The sequence below is a fragment of the Agelaius tricolor genome, unplaced genomic scaffold, assembly GCF_023055355.1.
Source record: "Agelaius tricolor isolate 1412-34295 unplaced genomic scaffold, bAgeTri1.0.p SCAF_11, whole genome shotgun sequence".
NCBI classification, from domain to species: Eukaryota; Metazoa; Chordata; class Aves; order Passeriformes; family Icteridae; genus Agelaius; species Agelaius tricolor.
This window is the reverse complement of record NW_027269271.1, coordinates 3,867,797-3,889,512: the sequence shown is the minus strand read 5'-3', so window position 1 is coordinate 3,889,512 and position 21,716 is coordinate 3,867,797. Positions and strand designations below refer to the sequence as shown.

Below are 21,716 nucleotides of genomic sequence, written 5' to 3'. Positions count from 1 at the left end.
AAGGCATTTTTACTAGTATAAGAGTCATTTGGAACAGAAATGACTTAAATTGCTTGTTTAACTTACTGTTTTAAGCTTACAGTTCCAGGTTACAAATCCTAAAAGGAATACTTCTGCTGTAAGATTCTGTGAGGGAGTAGTGCTGCTCCTGGTGTAAAACATGTAGGAAAGCCTGCAGATGGAAATGGTGATCATGGCATGTGCAGGGCAGGGATTCCTGAGGAGAACCATTCCCTCTCATGGTAAAAGGGGGAGTGGGGGCTTCTTCACTCCTGGTGGGGAGAGCCAGCAGCTGCCACACTCCTTCAAAATGCTCTTTGGAAGAGTGTAGGGCATCAGACTTGCCATAAAATAAAATCTGCAATTGCAAATCCCCTCTAGAGAAACACTGGTCATGGACACCTCTGTTTGGAAGGTCACAGGGAAAGTGAGAATATAAAGGAATTTCATCGCAATTTCAAGGATGAATGTTTCACCCTTATGCAGCCAAATACCAGATATGGGTATAGATTTTTTTTTATGTCCATCTTGGCATTATAAGAAAAAACTGAAATGCTTTCTTGGTGTAGGTTTTGCCAATGGGAGTGGAGCCACAGAAGTATAGATTGTTGTGTTATTTCCACAGCTCACCCTCTGTGGACAAGATAATGATGTGCTTCCACATTTAGCTGGGGGGAGGAAATAAAAATGTTTCTCAGCTCCTTGCAGCAATGATTGTGATGTGATTCCAGAATTCTAGAAATGCAGGTGGGGGCAGCACATCATCAGTGTGCACTCACCTACTTAAATGTGAGTGTGAAAAGCTGTGCAACACCAATAAATACAATAAATATGTTCAGCAGCAGGCCCTTGATACACAGTGTGGGATATGCCATCAGTGTTGCATCACCCAGACAGCTGAAGCAGCTGGAACAAATGGGAGCTGTGTATGTGATGTTATATTTCACCTTAGAGTAAAACCCTGTTCCCCAAGGGAGTCTCATTCCAGAGTTCTGATCCATTTGAGATTGCACAATGAAACAGCTGAGCCATATCTTGAGAAGTAAGATTTTTATTTCACTAAGCAGTACTACCTTGTGAGATATTTTTCTTATAGCTGTCTTTGAGGAGTGATATGCAGAAAGAGAAAAGCTGAAAACAGGTTCTTAAGTATTCATCTGAGGAATATTCAGCTGCTTCAGTTGATAGTGTTTGCAATAGATTTTGGAAATAGATGTGAACACCATGTTTCAGGTTTTGTATGAGTTGAACTTTCTTGAGGTCTGCCTGGTTAAATTTGGACTGATGGAAGTGGAATGGTGAAGGCTTTATCCTTCCCAGACAGACTGCTTCTGAATGCCCAGGGCAAGAAGCCTGAGGGATGCTACAGGCTCTTCTGAAAATCTTTCAAAAGAACAGGTGTGAACGAAAACATTCAACTTTTAAAGTCATTCACCCTGCTTAGAAAATTCAGCCCAAAAGCTGCAAACTATTAGAGTTACAAGCACTTGAAAGTGAATTATTGTACAGAGTATGAACCAACCTGAAGAAGACATGCTGTGCTTTCCTTCTTCATAATCTTAAATTGGCAACTTAATTAACTCCTTCCTTTCAGAGCACAGCATTTGCACAGTCTGAAGTTTCTGGGTGGATTTTGTAATGATGTTTAATTAATGTCATCCTGCAGCTTTAGATTGGGGAAGGCTTGCTTTTTAGATGTCTAATATATAAGATTTAATTAAAAGGCTGAGTGCAAGCTAATTTTACTTTGGGGTTTCTGCAAAGTACACCTTTCACTGAGTGCACTGAATAAACAAACACTGTTTTTGTAACAGGCAAGAGATTCATGGGGTAAAATATGCTCTCTGCCAAGGAGAGGAAATCTGCCTGTTGAATGAACTAAAAGCTGTCAGAAGTGATCATTAAAGGAATGTTTTGGATGGCATTTTCTTTTTTTAAGTCTACCTGAAATGCTCTTCTATCCAGCTACCATAGAGAAAAAAGGACAAGCTATAGAGAGTCAGAATTTTAAGCATTTGCAATTAAAAAATGTTTTGCAAGACACTCAATCAATGAGGTCTGTATGATATTTGTAACAAACAAATATTCCTTATATGAAGAACAATTTCAGAATTGTAATCATAAACATTTGTGTCAGTTAAAATTCTTGGAATGTAGGGATGGAATATGCTGGGACTGATTCCCCACCGCTGCCAACCCCAATTAAATATTGGTGGAACTGGTTGGCTTTGATCTCTGCCCAAAGATTTAACTACAAGCCTTGCAGCCATACATTATCAATGAAGCTTTATCTCTGCTCCAGAGGGTGTGTTCTGAAAGCAAAATGCTGCTTTTTCTCCTCTGAATTACATCCAAGGCTTTGCTTGGTAATTGATATTGACTAATTTAACATAACAATAATACTAGATTATTCTTTTTGCTATTATGGTTCCTTATTTTTAATAGGGACAAAGTTCCTTACAATCCTGAAGGCACCTATGGGTTGCTAAACAAACACGTTGATTACAGTTCAGAACAGCATACTCAGTTTTACATAATATAAAATTAAATTAAGCAACCTGTATGGCTATAAGTGCAGTTATTAAATAATTTTATATAACAGGAAGAAAGATTTTGGTACCTAAAGCGAATGTTTGGTTGCATCTGATTTTGGAAATATCTTGTTTTGAGTCAGTGTGTGGTATAGCTTTTGTTAAATTTAGGGAAAGTATTTTCTATTTAATTTCCTAAATTACATATTAATGCCATATAAATCTGATATTGAAAGCTAAAATTTAGTCTAAACAGTATCAAAGTTTGTATAGGGATAAGGGAAGGGAAATGTGTGTGTCATAAGAGCAGCCCAAGTTTGGGATGTCAGGAAGAACACACTCAGAGCTGATTTCTAAGCTTTGTTTTACTGTGGGAGCTGAAGGCTGTGTTGAAGGAAAACTTCTGATATTCAGGGATTAATATCTCACATCTCAAATCTCAATGACTATGTGTGAAGGCTTGGTCAACTCTCATCACTCCTAATTGGAGCAGGGAAGTGTCAAGTCATGATTTTCATACCAGGACTTTAGGTTTTGCCATTTAAGTCTAAAGTTTAATTAGAAAGCTTGGATATGGAGGTTGAAAGTTTAAAAAGTACCAAGTAATTTGATTGTCTCAGGTTTATCTAAAATTTCATACAATTAATTTTCTTACACAAGGAACATTTTGCCTAAATTTTTTACAGAAGGTAGAACTTGCAGATCTTAGCAGTGTAGAGAACGCCCTAAGAAATTTTGTGGTTTGTGTTAAATTTGCCTCTTCATTTTGAAATAATTATTTGTTGCAAAAATCTTTCTCTGCTGGCAAAGCTAAAATTTTTTATGTAGGTTTTTGCAGTAAATATCAAACAGTAATGTGAAGTCATATTTTTCATTGAAAGGAATACCAACATTTTTAAATAAATTGTTAAATAACTAATCAATTTTCACATTAAAGCAAGACAATGTCATTTCACATATTTACATTTAAGGGTTGAGCTAACCTGAAAAAGCATAAGCTTTTTGAACTGGAAAAGCTTATATTATGTCAAAGACCTGGAATTTTTTACCAGTTTTGACTGTTTACATCAAGCATGTTGATCTTCAAAAAAAAGATAAATATGCTTTGCAAGCACAAACATCTGCTTTTGTGAATGTGTGTTTAAAAAAAACACTGTCACAGTAGAGAAGGGTCCTAATAAAGGAGAGGGGAACATGACAGGGGAAAGAAGACAGGAAAACTGTAGGCCTGCTTTTTGCAGGGGCAGATTGTGCAAAATAATGATTAAAAAGTAACATTTTATTTTTTTTCGGGAGCTCAAACACTGAGAATTTTATATGGGAGCACTGTGGGATTTTCCTCCTCAGTCTATAGGTCTGATCATCATCTGAACTGCTTTCAAGGAGTAGGAACCTCCCCTGTACTCAGCCCAAAAGATTCCATCCTGGTACTTGCTCCTGTAGTGGCCCCCTCGGTACCAGACCCCGTTGAGGTTGGAGTGGGCACAGGCGTTGTACCACCAGCCACCCTTGTGGAAGTGAGCACAGTTTCCTGTGGAACAGAAGGACATAGGTGAGCTTCAGCTTTAAGCAGTACAAATGGAGGTTTGCTAAATGTTCTCCTATTGGGCCTTATTCACAGAGGCAGCTTGGAAGTATTTCATAGCCTGTTGTGGTCGCAGCTTGCTGTTCTTGCTAAATTATGAATTCTGGTGTAACAGCAGCTGGAGGGGGGGTTGTTGACATGGTCTTTAATATGACAGCTGAAAATGAAGGAGAGAGCTCCTCTCAGCCTGCCAGCACTGCTTGTCCATGAGCTAACACCCAAGGAACTCGGGTTATGTGCTGTTTAGAAATACTCCAGCGGAAGCAACGTGAGTTGATACAGCCCCGAGCAGCACGCGGGGCCAGGGTTCCACAAAGAGCTGCTTGTAACTTGTGTTTTTACTGTTACAGGCTTGTCTAAGAGTTTGCAGGATTTGTCCAGCTTTATGGTTATTGACAGCTGAGGAAAGGCAGTTGAAGTATTGCACTCCCCAAGCTTCTTGTTACTGTAAGGGGAAAAACTGGCGGAAATGAGAGAAAGGGAGCTTTGAGGAGTGCAAAAACCAAATGATGGGCCCCTTTCTTAAGTATTAACCTCTGCACACTTGCAGTTCCTTTCATGCTCTTCATAGGCTTTACTTCCTGGTGATTCTGTGGTGGCAGGACTACTCAGACATCACCTGGACAGATGCTCTGATTGCAGTCACATGCAAGTGATGAGCTAAACAGAAAATTGCTGCAGAGTATTGTCAGTGAGGGTGATAGATTTTGAATTTCTGACAGGTGTAGGGGCTCAAAGGGGGCCCTGCCAATGTGACTTTTATCATCAGTGATTCAAAGCATCTCCCAATAGGGTTATTTTACCAGAATTTACACACTTTTATGGTCCTATGCTCTATTTTTTGAGGCAGTGTCACTGGTGGAACACACTTAACTCACTTTTCACAGGCACACGGCTTTGCTTACCTGAATACATGTCCCTGTCCCTGTCCAGTGTTGTGAATTGCTTCCCATTGTGCCATATCATGGAGTCTCCAGCGTTGCCCTGGTAGGTGCCCAGGCGCAGGCGGTAGAATTCGCTCTCGGGCTCCAGGCGGAAGCTGCTGTACTCTGCATACACCTTCTTGTTGCTCCAGTCCTCCAGCTCAATCAAGAGTCTGTAATTATCCTGATTGGTGAGCATGTAGATGTTTTCCAGTCCCAGCCAGTACTCTCCATCAATGTTCCCAAATCCTTTCTGTACAAAAGAAGATGGGAAGGTGCTGTTAGCTTAGTTCTCCGTGTTTGTTAAAACATTCATCAGCACGAGTGTGATAAACCAGGGGAACTTGGTACTAAAAGCCTCTAAACTTCTGACTTCAACCCATGCTTTTAAGTGCTTTATTTTGCTGCACTGGGACTGCTAAGCTGCAGGAGATGCTGCCAGCACCATTAATGGTGGCAAACCATCTCTGTTCTTGCTGTCCTCCTCTTTTTAAGGTAAAGGGAGGGAGAATAAGGAAACTGAAGCAGTATTTCTTGACAAAGCTAAGAGGATTTGTAATAATGGATGAATAATGGAATTTTAGGTTACAATTCCAGGTTGAAAAAGGTATTTTTGATTGCATAGTCTCAGCATTCAAGGCAATTAACTTCTTGTTGCTTCTGTATTGCAACTGGCGTTGTTTCTTACTTGAATCACACTATTCCTCTGTGTTCTTTACAGCATTTATTAGAAATTAAATATAAAGACATATTTTCTTTCAAATCACTACCAGCACAGTAGCTCTGAAGTGATAGTTCCTATCTGCTGTCTGCTTTCCCCAAGTAAACCAGTATTGTTAATGTTTGGTGTTGCATTAGGTTCAGGATGTTTGTGACTGCTTTATAAGGCACTCCATAACTGCCTTTAAACACTTTAGAACATTTAACAACTCCAAAACCAACCATGGACTGCTCTGAGAAGTAAAGGCTTTGCATAATTATTTGTTTGACTGATTATTGAATAATTGTTTTAGTTATTATTGATTTAGGGATTAATATTTGGATCACAAAATTCCAAAAATGCAAGAAGCTAAAATCCTCATGTTAATTTGTGTCCTATATGTAATTATTAATATTAATATTATTACTATCATTATTATTAGCCCAAACAAATGATTTTTCAAATTTCCCATTTAGCATGTAATTCCTCCAGGGCAGCATCCTCTTGTCATCCTAGAGATTCTGCCTGCTAGTGCCCAAAATCACAGCAACACACAGCAATGGGCTTCCTTTCACCAGCCTGACATCGTTAAGTTTCTAACCTAAATTAATGGGTGGAAATTACTTCCTTTAATTCATTATTAGAACTATTTTTAAGCTAAGCCCCCAGTCCAGCAAATCTCTTAGTGTGTTTAAATGAATAATTTTGCTGGCTGAGTTGCTTATTCATAAGGGAGACAAATGAAGCTTTACAAATACTCACTGTAGTTCTCAGTGTGTTAATAAAAATCATGTGTTCAGTTAGAACTTTATAATTAATGACTTCCCAGGCACTGTCTAGAATAACATGTCTCCCAGTTGTGTTGTGCATTACAAGCCCAGGCTGTCTCAGCCAGGTTGGTTCATACAAAGTTAACTGTGCATGGAGGGAAATGGGACATTCTCACTGAAATGTGTTTGCCTCTGAGGGATGATCACTCTTTTCAATTATCTCTCTTTGCCCACTGATGTTCTACGTTCTAGAATTTACCTTGTAACTGTCCCAGTTCCTGAAAAAGTTGACAGATCCGTCTGTCCTCTTCTGGATAACTGCCCATCCTCCAGGGTCCAGGCTGTTCTCACACCAGAGTTGCATTGGTTCGTTGCTGTTTTTGGGTTTGATCATGTAAATCCCACTGTTGGCATGCCCAGCTTCCCTGGCTTGTTGGCAGTCTTTGAATGGACCTTTTGGAGAAGAAATACTGTAAGCCTCCAAGATTGGCTGTGCAGTGCCCATTGTCCAGGAATATTTTGTAATGGGAAGTCAGGAATTCAGTTAAGGTATAAACAGTGCAAAAAGTTCCTGTCTGAGATTAATTGTATATATAAATAAACATGTCAGTATCCTCTCTCCATGTGTTTTGGAACAAAAATTTCATTTTGCTAAATAAATAGTGGACTTTGGTTACCAGCACCTGATTTTTTTGTCTACTGTGGCAAAGGTTGATAATGAGAAACAATAAGGTTTTTTTTTGTCATTCATTTTTTTCTTCTCTTGTGCAAAAGGCAGACATCAATTTCCTTCATTTTCTGGCGCACCAGTTTGAAACTGGTGGAAGTAAAAACCAAAACAAACCCAGGATACCCAACCAACCCTACCTATTTCTGAATTTATACATAGTTTAAGAGCTGCTATAAGAAATATCTACTGCCAGAGACTACAGACATGGAATTCAGAGAGAATTCTTATGCTGCATTATTTTCTGCTGTTATGTACTTAGGCACTTTGAGGATTTGGCTGTTAACTGTGGATAGGACTCTTCTGAAGTTTCCTGTGTCATCCTGGTGTGATGTGTGTAGATAGATACTGATGAAGGGAATAAGCAAACACTGGAGAAGGATTTTTGAGCAGCTAAAAGGATTCACATATTTGTTCTCAAGGCTGTGGTTGCACAAAATTCCTGTTGCTGTTGTGAGTGCTGCTTGAAAGCTCTGTTTTAGTCCATGTGAATAGTGGTTTTACAAATAATACTTAGGGAAGACCATCTCGTAATTCTCTGAGAAGGATGCAGCTTACATGTCTCTGAAAACCTTGCCTAGTTTGCCTTTCAATTTTTGGTAATGTTTTTATTTTCTGCTTTTTAAAAAAAAAATTTGTTTGTGTGTCATTGCTTCAGTTGGTTTAGAGAAACTGGTAATTTACTAATGAAAAGCAAAGTGTGTTCTGATGACTAGTTAGTGGTGGATGCCCTAAATGTATTTGAAAACTCAGCATATCTGAAAATAAATTAGCTACAGCTTTCCTCTCCTTCCAGAGGGTTTATTTTCTCAAATCTTCTTGGAAATTCAGAGAGAACCCATCAGTCACAGAAACAGCGCATGTGCAAAACAGCATAGAAAAAATCTGTTGAGGTTATTCTTTAATCAAAAATAGAGGCTGAGGGAAAGGCACTTCACTACAGATTAAGCTTGTGTGACAAAAGCAAGCTGAAAATTGCATTTTTTTAAGATTTTCAGGTAGTAGTTGTCAGTTGGACAACCATGTAATTAGCAAGAAATCTGTACAGCATAATGAGAGTGCATGAAGCTCATGTGTCTAATGAGGAGTACTCAGAGTTTGTGGCTGTGACAGGAATGTCACAGACACTGAGCCATTGCTCCAGGTATTGTGCACTGTCAGCATTGGGATGGCTTTGTCACCCAATGACACCTGAGCTGTGGCACCTCAGGAAAGAAATCCTGCAGCTTTGGTATACAAGTGCTTTTTGCCCCTCTTGTTCACAATTAAAATTCCCAGAGTTTGTCCAGGGCATAGGTAATTTCCTGGACTAAGCTGGGTCTCATTCTCATTCCCTGATCTCTCTGAAGTAAATTTGAATTCTCTATAACTGAACAGGGATGTTGTTCCAGAAGTATTTTTGTCAAACAATTACTGCTTTAGGAAAAGTATAAACAAATAAAGCTTATATTTTGTAGTGTTAATTGAACACTAAGAATGGTTTAATTCGATCTGCTGTTACCTGTGTGTTATCCCACATGTTTATTGGTGGAGGATGACTTGAGCATTTGTTTTTTCCCATGAGAGACCCAAGCAGATGTTTGGGGTCATTTTAAGCAGTTTTTAAGACAGACAGAATTGTACCAGTCTGTTTATGTAGTACTTGGATCACTTCTGGAGTTCAGCTGGCTTTAAGTTCACAGGATACAGCTCATGTGCTTTGATGCTCAGCTTTGTCTGCATGTATTAACATAAATTAATGTTGTGGTAGAGGTAAGAGAGTTCTGCTCTGAATGTAAGGAAATCCAACATATCCCATAATTTTTTGGTGTATAGCCTTGAATCTTTTTACAGAAGTAAATTCTTTGTTAGGTATAATTATTTCATGTTCATGTTATAAGAACTGATCTTGTTCGGGAAATACTGAGGTTTGTGAAAGTGAGAGATTCTCCATAGTGCTGGTGTGGGTGGAGGTCTGATTGATGAAAAAAACATGAATTTCTGTTTAAAATCTTACAGGTTTTATAATTTATGTCAGGGTTAAGTATCTCATGCACATCTAGTCTTTTGTAACAGTCTGTGTATGTAAGTCACTGAGACAGTGATAAGTCAGAAATACTCTGAGAAGATATCTGTTAAATATTTCACTTCCAAAATTGTGGCTTAGATGTATGATTTAGTGCAGATCATATTCTGTGCTAAATTAAATGAAGTAGAGAAGGGAAGTGATTAAATATTTAAAGTTGAAAGCTTGATAACTTGATGGCTGAATCCCATTTTGAGATGCCAAATGTTATCTTGAGCAGATGATACAGAACTTGTGCTTGTATAAGCTTCATAAGAGAGGATTTTGGGGGCATTAGTAGAAGAAAAGTCAACAATAAAATTGGACATATATTAAAAAAATAAGGTATGTTGTTAACCAAGAGGTATTAGAAATTATTGTCTGGGGCAGTGTCTAATTTTCAAGTACTTAACTAACTTGAAACTACTTTTTGCAAAAATAGTGGCACTAATTCTGGGGATGAGTGGATATTGTTCCAAATAAGGTAATTGTGACAACTACAATTCACAGGTAGGTTGGCCTTCCTCCATTTTTAGAGCAATTTTTGTACAAAAGAACCACTATACTCAGAAAACAGAACTTCATCCTTTTGTTCCTCATATATTTTGCCTTTTACTCTCCATTCACAATATTCAGATGCACATTGACCTTTCTGACCCATTTGCTGCACGCAAGTATTTGTGAGGAGGTGCAGGTATTTATTCTGACATCAGTCTTTAACAGGCCTGTTTCTAATTGGGACTGTCTGGTTTTCATTGGTCTTTTTTGACATCTTTATACATTCTAAAAAATCTCTATCTTTTAACCATAAAGATGTTTCTTCTATGACGTGGTTTTGATTCTGTGCAATATGAAATCTGTTTACCTTAATTTTAAAAACCAGGGATAGTAACTGGGCATTGTGTTGGAATGTCCCAGTTTTGGTTGTGATAACTGATGCTCTAGCTGTAGCAATTCTCAACCCTCCTTTTCCCAAGCACTGCAAGAAACACTTAAACTTCCAACTCAAGAATCTAGTGTTAAAGGAAGGTGAATAATGTTACAACAAGCGTCCTAAAATTTCTGTGTGTTCTCTTCCAAAAAGGGATTCAAACTCTGAACTCCTAGGGATGGAAGGCTCAGTGAACACCAGGGTAGATAATTCAGAGGGCAATACTTAGTGCTGTTGCCTCTTTTTGTACGTGCAGCAGGCGTGAATTGAGAAAAAGATGTGTTGAGAGCAGAACCTGGAAAGGAGGCTTTGCTGGGAAGCAGGAAGTCGTGGCTTTTTTTAGAATTCTGCTTGTGCTGTCTGACCAGACATCAGCCAATGCTTTGATATGGACTGTTTCCTTTCTGTCATGATGTGCCACTGAAATTCACATGACATCTGGCATTTTGCTTGGGCTCATGCCTGAATTTTCTGCAGACCTTGAATAAAAATAGTTGTTCTTTACATCAGCAGCTGGTTGGGTGTAATGCTGCAGAGCAGTCACAAATGAATGTTTGGCTTCATCTTAGGAACCAAGTTCAACCTTCAGCTGTGACTAAAGGCAATTTGAAAGAAACAAAAACAAAACAGCCACCTAAACCCAAAACCCCCCACCAAACCCTTTTGCTGTGCTAGCAGAAACCAAGAGCAAGCATTGAAAGGGAAGTCTGAGAAAAACTTGTTTTTCTGAATCCTGATTTTTTTTTTTAAAATAGCAATTCTGTCTAAATTTCAATAAAGTGAAAAACCTGATAGAGTTCAGGGCAGCTCAGAGGTAGTTAATTGTCTTGTCACTAATTTTGATTCCTAGTGATACATGAATTTATCTAATGACCTAAAGAGTGTAACATGTGAAGATGGGATACAGTCTCCTGAATGTGTTTTCATAATATTTATGGTTTTAGTTTAACTTGCCATCCCCCACTGACAGCAGGTTACTGGGAGTGTAGTTACTGATTTTAAATTTTCAAAGCTGAGTGCCTCTGATTGGATCCAGCCTCAATTCAATTATCCTTTCAAACTTACCACTCTTGAATATTTCAGCTGAACACTTAGAGACTTCATTGCATTACTGTGTTGGTGGATTTAGATGTTCATTTTAAAGCAGGTCAGAATAGAAGGATGAAAATTCTTCTAATAGAATTTTCTTCAAATGTAAGTATAAAAGACAAAAACTTGAAATTATTTAATTTGTTTATGATTAATTAGTTCCTCTTATTCACTCTTGCTAACTTTTGTAACATGTAGATAGCAGGCATCATCAAAGAAATGGGTATTAGAAAGTTTATGCTAATACTGAATTTTCATATTTTCATAACTCAAATCCTGCTGCAGAGAGAAACCCCAACACATTGTGACTTGAAGGTGAGTATTGTTCAGATTGAATTTCTGAGTATTGGCCATTTCAACAAATTCATCTTAGGGAGGTTTAGGCCAATTGGCAAACTAAAGCTTTCCCTGGGATGTAGAAGAGGGAGAGAAAATCCAGGAGCAAGAGAACACTCACTGCATTTGACCCGAGGCCCTGGAGAAGGCTTCCAAAATGGAATGATAGAACTGGGATTGTGGGTGTGGAGTTTGAATAGAAGTGTGTATTATCACATGGTAGAAAACTGAAGAGTTTAAGGTTTTAGACTATAGTAATATATATAAAGCAAGATGGAGGTTTTAGGGCAGAGGCTGGTCCTTCCTCTTCACCTTCTCCATGGGTTTGGGTGGTATTTGGGTGTAATTGGATAAAAAAGTCTGCATTGCAGGCCACAGGTGGTTGGTTATTGGGTTAAAAGTAAAAATAATTTAGGTGTCATTTCTTAATTGGACAGTTGATCCTTAAAAAGCCTTGTAGAGAGAGAAACACAGCTCCATTTTTCATTTGTTAGAGTGATGTAGAACTCAGACTTAATAATAGAATATAGATAAGAACTTATAGTAAAAGCAGGGCAACCCTGACAATGGGGGAGTGATGAGGAGGACTCCATCTTATCAGAAGGCTAATTAATTACTTTATTGTACTGTATTATTCTATACTATATTACACTATATTACACTGAATCTGCCAAGCACTCAACTCAACTGTTCTCAACTGCCCAGAATCTCGTGACTGTCAGCTGACAGTCCTGACACACACATGTGGATTCAATTGGTCAATGATTCAAAACACCACCACCAGAATCCAATTACCAATTCCCTTCAGGTGAACAATCTTCCACAGTGCATTCCACTTGTGAACAACAAGAAGAGCAGCAATTGAGATAAGAATTGTTTTTTCTCTCTCTGAGGTTCAGAGAATGTGAATCCCAGAAAATATCCTTGGGAAGTTGTGCCTTGCTTTTCTCTGTGAAGAGAAATGCGGCTACAAGGACTAATAAACATCTGAGTCCATACAAGAAATACCATCTCACACTTTTAATCCCAACCCTGGCAAAAAAGAGGCAAAGACTCAGCAGTCGGGACAGTTTCCCTCAGAAGTGGAGAGATCTCAGGTTAGATAAATAGCGACAGGTAACTCACCCTCGTTGATCAGAGCCAGGGGGGGCACTCTGAAAGGACTCTTTGTGGGAGCAGTGGCGGGGTCGGGCGCTGGCCGTGCGTCCCTGTCCCGGGGGTAGCCGGGGTCTCTCTGGATCTCGTTGCCCCCCAGCAGGACAGGAGTGTAGGGCTGGCTGTTGGGGATGTGCTGGGGCACCACCTGCACCAGGGGCGGGGACCCGTGGGGGTCCTGGCGCGAGAAGATCCTCAGGCACTGCTCCTCCAGCAGCGAGATAGTCACAGACTGGTTGTTCACCAGGTCAGTTAGCGCCGCATATTTTACTTCCAGCTCCTTGTATTTTGTTGCCATCTTCAGCATTTCTGTGGTAACATTAAGGACTTTGTTTTCCAGCTGGGAAAGCTCGAGCGAGTTGTCGCGCTTGCGAATGATCTCGTGCAGGAGTTGCATGTACAGTTGGGTCACACGAGAGTTCATGTTCCGACTTTCTTTCCTCAGTAATTTCACTTCGTTCACAATGTTTCCGTCCACATCCACCACCAGCTGCAAAATGTCGATCTCCCTCTTCTGCTTGGACAGCACATCCTTCAGGTTCTCAATGTCCATCCTGGTGACTTCATCTTTCCTGTTCCCAGTGCCTGGGTCATTCGTGTTCACGCAGATTGGCCCTGTGATTTTTTGTTCTGGGACCAGGAAGGTGTAACCACATTTCTTCCCTTCCTCTGGCCCGTCTGCTGAGCGAGGCTGCCTCTGCTGGGGCGTCTTGCTCGGCGTGGATTGTTCTGCACAGCGCCCGATGGACAGCAGCAGGAACAGCAGGACACCCAAAGCCCACTTCAGTATCTTCATTGTAAAGCAGGTGTGACCACTGCCAGGAGCCTGTTGAGCAGATTAAAGATAAAGTCATCAAACCAGAGGTGTTACTAAAGCTCCTGGATTTTTAAACTGCCTAAACTGATGGGTTTGCCTTGCTTGTTTGTATGTAGCCAAGCCTTTGGCATCTCTTCCTTGGAGTTAGATTCCATTCCATTGGCTGGCTGTTTTGAGCAGGAAACACTATAATTTAGATACAGGGTTTAGTAAAGGAGTTGTTGCAATGGGTAACTTTTCAGAAACATTGTTGTGCTTAGATCCTCCCTTACCAGATCACTCAGATCTGTGCTCACTGCAATTACCTGCACAAGGTTATGGAGCATGGAGTGCTTGCAAAATACCTTCCTGGAAGGGAAGTAGGGAGATGAAATTATTTGTATAAATGTTGGAATTTGGATTGTATAAGCTTTTCTGCTCCTCCTTTAGCTTTATATATCGATATATATGTATAATTTGTTAAATAGTATGTACATACTGATTCATATATATACCCATTTTTCAAGTTTATATATGCAGAGTTTTAGTAGGCTTGAAAAACGCATCTTTGAGACTATTTTTGGACATGAGTGTTAGGCAGGAGATTAGATATTGTTGCAAACATCAAAAATTACTTATTCAAATGACTTGAATTTGTAAGGAGAGCTGTTTGCTCTGCATATCGAGTCCCTATTTAGTTGCCTTGAGATGAACACTTAGAATCGTTGTTACACTATTTTTGTATCTTTCAAAACATCTTTATCCAAATAATGCTGAAGTATCAGGTATGTTGTCATTATAAAAACCATACTGAAGGGTTTCATTCCTCTTTTAAAGAAAACTAGAAATTTCTTTTAACTCTAAAGAGTTAAAGTGCAGCAATAAAGATCTGGGAATATTTTCTGAGACCTGTTTTTTAGCTTTAGATATTTAAGATGATAAACAAAGGTAGCACTTAAATAAAGAAAAAAAAGTCATTTTTTATTTGTTTGCTTTGTGAAGCAAATCACTCTTTTCTCAACTGTTGATCTGGCTTTCCTTTCCAGCCCCCTTTTGCCAGCCTTTGGATAGCCTTTCTACAGTGGCCTTTGGATAATTACAAAGAGTAATACAGTAAGAGCAGGCAAAGTTAATTATCCTTCTGTTCCTGCTGGGTCCAAGTTGAAGTGCATTTGGCAATCCTGACACAGTGATCCCAGAGGAGAGCAGCGCTCTGCTGCTTCCTTTACATTCACATTACAAATGAGAAGGTGACTTTTGGGTCAGGTCCCTTTTCCCAGTTCTGTTACTGGCTTTAATATTATTGTAACAAATGGTGTCTGCTCAGCCTCAGCAAACCTGTCAAGTCTTTGTTTTTTGGCTTCACTAAGAGCAGTGGTTGCAAGCTTTAAACCATGATGTACATGCAATCAGGAGTTAGAGCTAGGAATTCTGCTTAAATGTTTGGTAACTTTTTGTTTGTCTGATGGTTGTATTGCAAGCCCTGCTTCTATAAAGGGAAGAAGGCACATTTAACATGTACTAAAAATCCTTTCTTACCCTGCATAAATGGAGGGAGCACCATAAGTTTGAGGAGTTTATTTTAAAATACTTATCTTAGTTTGCAGTAATAGGTATTTTTGTGTCTACTATCAGAAACAAAACTTAATAATTTTGTTAATATTTCTCTGCTGAAACTGTAACTTCTGTTTAAAGAAAAAAAAGTTAGGAAAAAGTATCACTTTTCTCCAGAGCTGGTTGTGTGTTTTTCTTTGGTAATTTCAGGCATTTAAAATATTAATCACTTGGACAGTGCTCAGATTTGGTAGTTCATTAGGTTAAATGTTCACATGCATCATGGGAAGCACATGGGAAACTGGTCTCTGTGTGGTTTCCAATTTGACAAAGATGAGCTGAATTAATTGTCTGCAGTTTAAAACCTCTTTGCATCTCCTAACTAATTTTTTGATACTTTTGCATTTACTATTTGCAGATTGAGGGAAAGAGACTTTGTGGCATATGCTTGAGGATGAAGCCATAGTACAAGTCCAGTATTTTGCTGTTTTCATTTCACAGGGTGTAATAGGTACCTCATAGTCCAAGACAATGAATAAGATTTTAGTTCTTGGGAACTTTTGAAGACCCAGCAGAGTTACTGAAATAATGAATGGCTGGGGATTTTTCCCCACAGCAGCACATTTCCCCCCTGAAATACACAGAACTTAAATTAATCTTTCAAAACGAATCACTTTGCAACACAGTCCACATTCTAGCCATGTATTCTGCTGCAGTCTGCTTTCTGCATTTCTTTTTATATTAAATGTGTTCATTTTGAACTTTTACCCTTATGTATTAAAGTTTCAAGCTCTGTGTCTATACATGTGCTGTCAGACCATTAAATGAATTAAGGGGTCTAATACAACATAGCCAAATCCAGCAGCTGCATAAGATTATGCCCTAGAATTTGAAATTCAGAAATATCTTGTAGTGAACTGAGACATTCAGATAAGCAGGGATGAATTCCTTCTGAGAATCTACCTGGTAGGAATGTATATGCTTCCATGGAAATGCTGATGTTGAAAAAATTAAGTGTTTTAAAATATTGCTTGTCAAGTTTGAGCAGCTTAATGCCTAACTTGTTCTACAATAATAGGTTCTGAGCAAGATATTTACCTGGAGTTTTAATCAGCTTAGAAGGAAATGAAAATACTGTTTCAGAAATTTCCTGATGTTCTGGGCAAGCAGCTTAAAAAAATAGGAGCTGTTTATCCAAAGTATCCCAGAATGATAGCCTAATATGTAAGACCTAAATGACAAATTAAAATTAGGGTTGGGAAATAGTTTTAGAGTTTTTAGATCAGACACATTTTGTGCTGGATCCCCAGGTTTAGGTGTTTAGGTAGTGGCAGAACTGTTAGGGGATAGCTGAGCTCAGGGATCAGCTCGGGCCGAGCCAATTCCAACAGTCCCTGAAGGTTTGGAGTCACCTCTGCTGAGTGGAGCTGCTGGTGCAGACCTTGGAAATGCAGCAAATATCTTGTGATTACAGATACCATTGCTTTGAAACACATTATCTAACTCTTTATTAAATGTCATGTTTTTTAGATGAGAACAAACTGTCATTTCAGCTGGTTCTGTCGTGTTTCTGTGCCACCCAGTTTTGGGCCTCAGATTTCTGGAGAAGTTTCCTTATGTATGTGCTGGCCTGCTGATGTTTTATAGCTTCTGCAGAAGAAAATGTGCAGTTATTCACAGCAACACAAGCTTCTTCATCAGCTTGTCAGAAACACTCAGAGCTGCAGACAGGGCTTCAATACTATTTTATATTTAATGCCCTTTCTTTTGATTTCTTTCTTTTCCCAGAGTGATCCCTGTGCAAAAAAAACCCAACTTGCTTTCAAAATTAGTTTTTGATTTATTACTTTAAAAAGTGTTTAAAGGTCCAAAATTCCAATTTAAAAGAGCAAAACAAGCCAGTAAGTTCTATTTTTAACTGCTGTGACACAGACTGTGTTACCCCCCCCTAGAAATATTGTAATCACAAGTACAGAATTGCATAGATCAGGATGTGGGGAAGCTGGTATATATTTGGCATTTTTTAGTTTTCTGCCCAACAAACTATTTGTTCTTTGTTGTACTGCTGTGAGTCATGTTCAGCAGGATGTAAAATTTGGAAACCCACAACACAAATTGGAATCTGTTCTTCCAGAGCTGACAAAGGCTCGTTCTCCCTGGGCAGTGTAGGGTGATATGGGTGAATGTAACAAAGCTGTTGCAGATAAATGAGAATATAGGATTCCTTTTGCATGAAAAATGCAGTATCACTACTTATCTGTATTCCAAATATTTATTAAGAGAATATGGTCAAGTGATAAATGCCAGCAGTGCCCTCTTACGTGTAGTAGGAAGAGAAACAGACTGGGTTCTTCAGGAAAGTAAATTACAATGCTGAGGCTGAAGATGCTCTGCCCATGATAGCAGCTAATCAGGGAGCTCAGTTATTGATGTTACACAGACTTCATTTTCTGTTGAGCTTTGCCTTAGCAGCTGAAATCAATAAACCCAGCTGTGTTCCCCTATGTCTGCACAGGCTAAGTGAGGATTTTTTGCAGATTTTTTTAGCTTAAAGCAGGGTCCATGACATTAGAAGTAATACTAAGGTGGAGAAAACCCTCTTCCTATAGGGGAAATGTTCCCATGGATTTCAGTATATCTCTGGATTTAAGTTACTTCTCCCTATATAAACAAGTGCTTTTCCCTCTGCCTCTGCTGAAATAACAGGATTACTTTCAATTGTATTGACTGGGATCCAGGAATAATATGTTCTTGGGTTTTGTTCATCAGATATGTGATGTATTGAGTCACAGAATTCTGTTTCAGAGATTGCCATCAATCTGATTCCTTTTAGAAAAGGCAATCTAAAAATCTTCAGGGGGTTTTGAGGTTGTCAATGGAAATGTGCCCCTTTTAAAAATGATAACTTCTTAGAAATTCTCTGCAGAAGAGATTTATTAATCTTGTCACAGTAGATATTCTGAAAGCACAGCACAATTTCACAGCATTTCCAGATTTTTTGGTGAAGTTTTTTTAGCATGGGGGTTTGATTCCTTTGATTTGTTGGCAGCCACTCTGCATGTGCATTGTTTGAACAGGCAGGTACAATGCACTGGTGCATTTTGTTGGAAATGTGTGATTTTGGGGCTCCAGAGTTCTGCTTAGAACAGATACTGAAGATATTAAGCATCCAGTTATGCTTGCTGTAGGAAATTGTACTTCATTCATTGGTGTATAAATTTTAAGGATCAAACCAATAGGGCACGCTAGAAAACACAAAGCCCAATAAAACAATAACTAAAACTCAACAGAGCCATGTAGTTACTGCTAAAGTTTAAATGTTCAGAATTTCCATTCTTTTTAGTAAGTTCCTTTAAAACTTCAAATAGTATATTTTTTCACTGTACTTCAGATCATTCTTTTGGCAGCAGCATAATATTAGTATTGCATTATTTGTTTTAAAACAAACATTTGAAAATTTGAACTCTAAAGTTGGAAGGCAGCAAAGGAGAGAGAGTTAAAACCTTGTATACAGTCAGTTTATTGCTTTAAAATTATTGACTCAGCTGTTTTCATTTGTGGAAGGTTTAGGAATTGTTCTAAGCAGTGTAGATCAAGCCCTTGGCTGATGATGAATGAATGGAGCCTGGTGTCCAAAGCACATTATGTGCTTCAAAGTGGGGTTGTGTTGTTGTTTAGATTATTTTCTCCTCCTTATGTAAATCAGCACAAAAGGATAGTAAGGAAAAGGGCTCAAGAACTTGGAAAGGATCCATCTTTCTTGTTTATCAAGACTGCTTCAGACTTTTTTCCTCTGGTAGCTACTAAATCTTAATTAAGTTTGTCTTTTGTAACACTTTCTCTCCTTTTAGCATCAGCCCCTTCATTCTCTCTTACCATGTCAGGCAGCTCTGAGTTTGTAAATGCAAATACATCACTGAAGTTCATTTGCATTGTTCTGGATTATTTACTGTACTTTAATTTTCAAGTCAGCATGAAGAAAGTTTTCTATGCTTTTCCCATGTATAAGCAAGTATTTTTTGGTTTTCATCTGTACTCTTCTGTTTGTAAACAACTTTCTTGTTTTAATCATCGATTAGCAGCAGCATTCTTTCTCTTTCTTCCACTAGTGAACTGTAACAAACCCCTCAATTTTCCACTTAATGTAGTGTTGCCTTGTACACTGCATTTCATGTTTATGAAATGGATCTTTATTTAGAAACAAACTGCAGTTCAATTGAGGTACAAATAAGGAAGGTATTGGTGCCTGTTGCAGCAATGCCTTTGGATTTTCAGCTGCACAATTGATTGTGCTACAAACTCGATTATGTTCTGAATCAGTGTCTGACTCTGGTTTCTTGGTTGGCTCTAGGACTCAGGCAACTTCAGCTCCTCAGTAGTACCATAAATAAAAACATACTTGAAACGATATACAATGATTGCTACTTACAGATGTGCATTGATTTGCTTGGGACTTTTCACAGTGGTTTTATTGAGGTATCCATTTTCTAGTTCTAGTAATGCTAGGTCTATGCTCTGGTGTTGGGTGAAATCCAGCTGCCCTGAAATCGATAGGATTTTTGGCTTTTGCCTTCTGGTAGGATCAGAATTTCACATGAGTATGTTCACAGTACCCAAATTACATGCTTAGCAAAGAATCTGGTAGTGCTAATTTTCTGTAACTGTAGATAACAATACAGCTAAACAACCGAAACTTGTTCATCCCTACAACTGGAACAAGTTAGTCTGTGCTCTTATGCAGTGCCTTTTTTAATTCTTTCCAAAGTCTACCAAATGCCACAAAAAGGAGTCTTAATGTTAGTTGTCAAATGTTTCTCAGGCTGAGAGGGATTTGTTTCCTCACAATTGTATGTTGAGGGAGATGCGTGTAGCATTCAGAAATAGCTCAAAATTAAATTTGTAAGTAAGAATAACTTTAAAACTTACCAAGAAATAAAGTCTTCCAGCTGGTTTGCTTCTGTGGCAGATGGAAAATCCAGAGGCCAAATTGCTTTTGCTTCCTATATTACCCGATGGTGTGGAGTGTTAATCTGCAGCTGGAGCTGAAAACTGCTTTTGTCTTTCTCTGTTAGATCCAAGCTGTATTGAGGAATTGGGTTTCTCCATACGATAACCAAGCTAACTAATCAGTTTAAAAAAAAAGAAAAAAAAGTAAATGCTCCAATATACGTTATTCCAGGAGAGAGAGAGAGAGAGATGTTTTTTGAAACTGCAGTGTTTAATTCTCACATGCAGAAGTGCTCTAACCAGCTACAGCTGACCCAGATTCCATATACATCACTTTTGGACAGTGTTTTTTTAAACAAACACACACTCGGCTCAGCCGTTCAGCCCACCTATGATGTCACCGCGAGCACTCAGAGAGCAGAAGAAACTCCTCCTTCGGATTTCCTATCCATACCCTCCAGAAAAGGAGGGGGTAGGGAGGCTGAGAAGTTAGGAACAAGGAAAGATTGTTTGCCAGTAGAAGGGAGGTACCATATGGCAACGGACTGTGCAAGAGTTCAGCAGGCAATTACAAATCAAACATTTTTACTATGCTGCCTAAAGATGCCTTTCAAGTTATTACAGTACTGGGCTTCATTTAGAAGAAAGATTCTTTCAGGCTGATAAAACTCGATTTGTGTTGCTGGGAATAAAAGGGGCAGGCTGGATACAACAGGAAAAATGAAGCATTTGTAGTCTAGAAGAATGTTCAACAGAATGTCGCATTCAATTCTTGACGTTCACTTAATAAGAAACAGTTCCAGTTGTTAAAGGCATGAATTCTCCAATACATGTGGAAAACGTTAAAACTCTGTGTGTGATGGTTTTGGGTAGGTATCAGAATATTTGATAACATCTGACTGGTGTTAGAAGTAGCAAAAGCCACAGAGATTACGCTCTACAAGAAGTACAGGATCTGGGATTGGTCCTGTCCATGCTCAGCCAGCACGTGAGTGCGTTCAATTTACTGCCATTGATCTTTCTGGTTTCTTCACAATGGCAGTGCCAAGTACATTTGAAAGAGAATTACCTTTGTATGCTTTCAAAATTATTTTAGATTTCATAGAAATGCATCCAATAGGTTTAGAGAACTGCTCTTTACAGAAGACTTAGAAGGCTAAAAGAAAACATCAGTACAAGTCATTCAGAGGTAATTCTACAAATAGAGTGGTTTATAAAATCCTGCATAATAGTGCAGGTGCCTGTTACAGGGAATTTCCTTAAATATAGTTAATAACTATGATTTACTTCCTTCTGTGGAAGATTGAGTGGGTTTGGGATTTTTAAGGCTTGTTAGGACCTGGGTTAGTAAATTCAGATTCAGGACAGCTTATGCACTTTAGGTAGTATAGCAATTAAATGCCACTACCTGATGTTTCTGATTATCCTTTCTGTTTTTTAGCAATCTGTTTCTAGCAGAACAGAAAATTGAGAGATTTAGTAGTATATCAGGTCATGTATAATACCTTTTTATTCACTTTTTTATGTGTCACCTTTCAACCACAAGTATTTTAATTTGTTTCTGTGTGTGTGCACACACGTGTGTGTGTGTGTGAGTGTGTGTTGGTTTTGGAGGGATGCCCAGAGTT

General features: G+C 38.7%; 2 protein-coding genes across 5 annotated transcripts in view; one reads left to right on the top strand and one right to left on the bottom strand.

Moving 5' to 3' along the window:
* Nucleotides 1-21,716, top strand: part of RALGPS2 (Ral GEF with PH domain and SH3 binding motif 2) — a 115,843-nt gene that overhangs the window by 55,849 nt on the left and 38,278 nt on the right. The window lies entirely within an intron of this gene.
* On the bottom strand, nucleotides 1,036-20,532 carry ANGPTL1 (angiopoietin like 1). The gene is made up of 5 exons (XM_071435877.1): nucleotides 20,068-20,532; nucleotides 12,762-13,617; nucleotides 6,769-6,962; nucleotides 5,022-5,292; nucleotides 1,036-4,062 (listed from the first exon to the last, which is right to left on the bottom strand). The coding sequence occupies exons 2-5, from the start codon at nucleotides 13,585-13,587 to the stop codon at nucleotides 3,875-3,877; spliced, it is 1,479 nt and encodes a 492-aa protein (XP_071291978.1). The 5' UTR covers nucleotides 13,588-13,617; nucleotides 20,068-20,532; the 3' UTR covers nucleotides 1,036-3,874.

Coding starts and splice junctions, on each gene's coding strand:
- ANGPTL1 (XM_071435877.1), bottom strand. CDS start 13,587: ATGAAGATACTGAAGTGGGCTTTGGGTGTCCTGCTGTTCCTGCTGCTG. Junction 5,293..6,768: donor GGAACTGGGACAGTTACAAG/GTAAATTCTAGA, acceptor TCTTTTGTACAG/AAAGGATTTGGGAACATTGA. Junction 4,063..5,021: donor GGACAGGGACATGTATTCAG/GTAAGCAAAGCC, acceptor TCTGTTCCACAG/GAAACTGTGCTCACTTCCAC.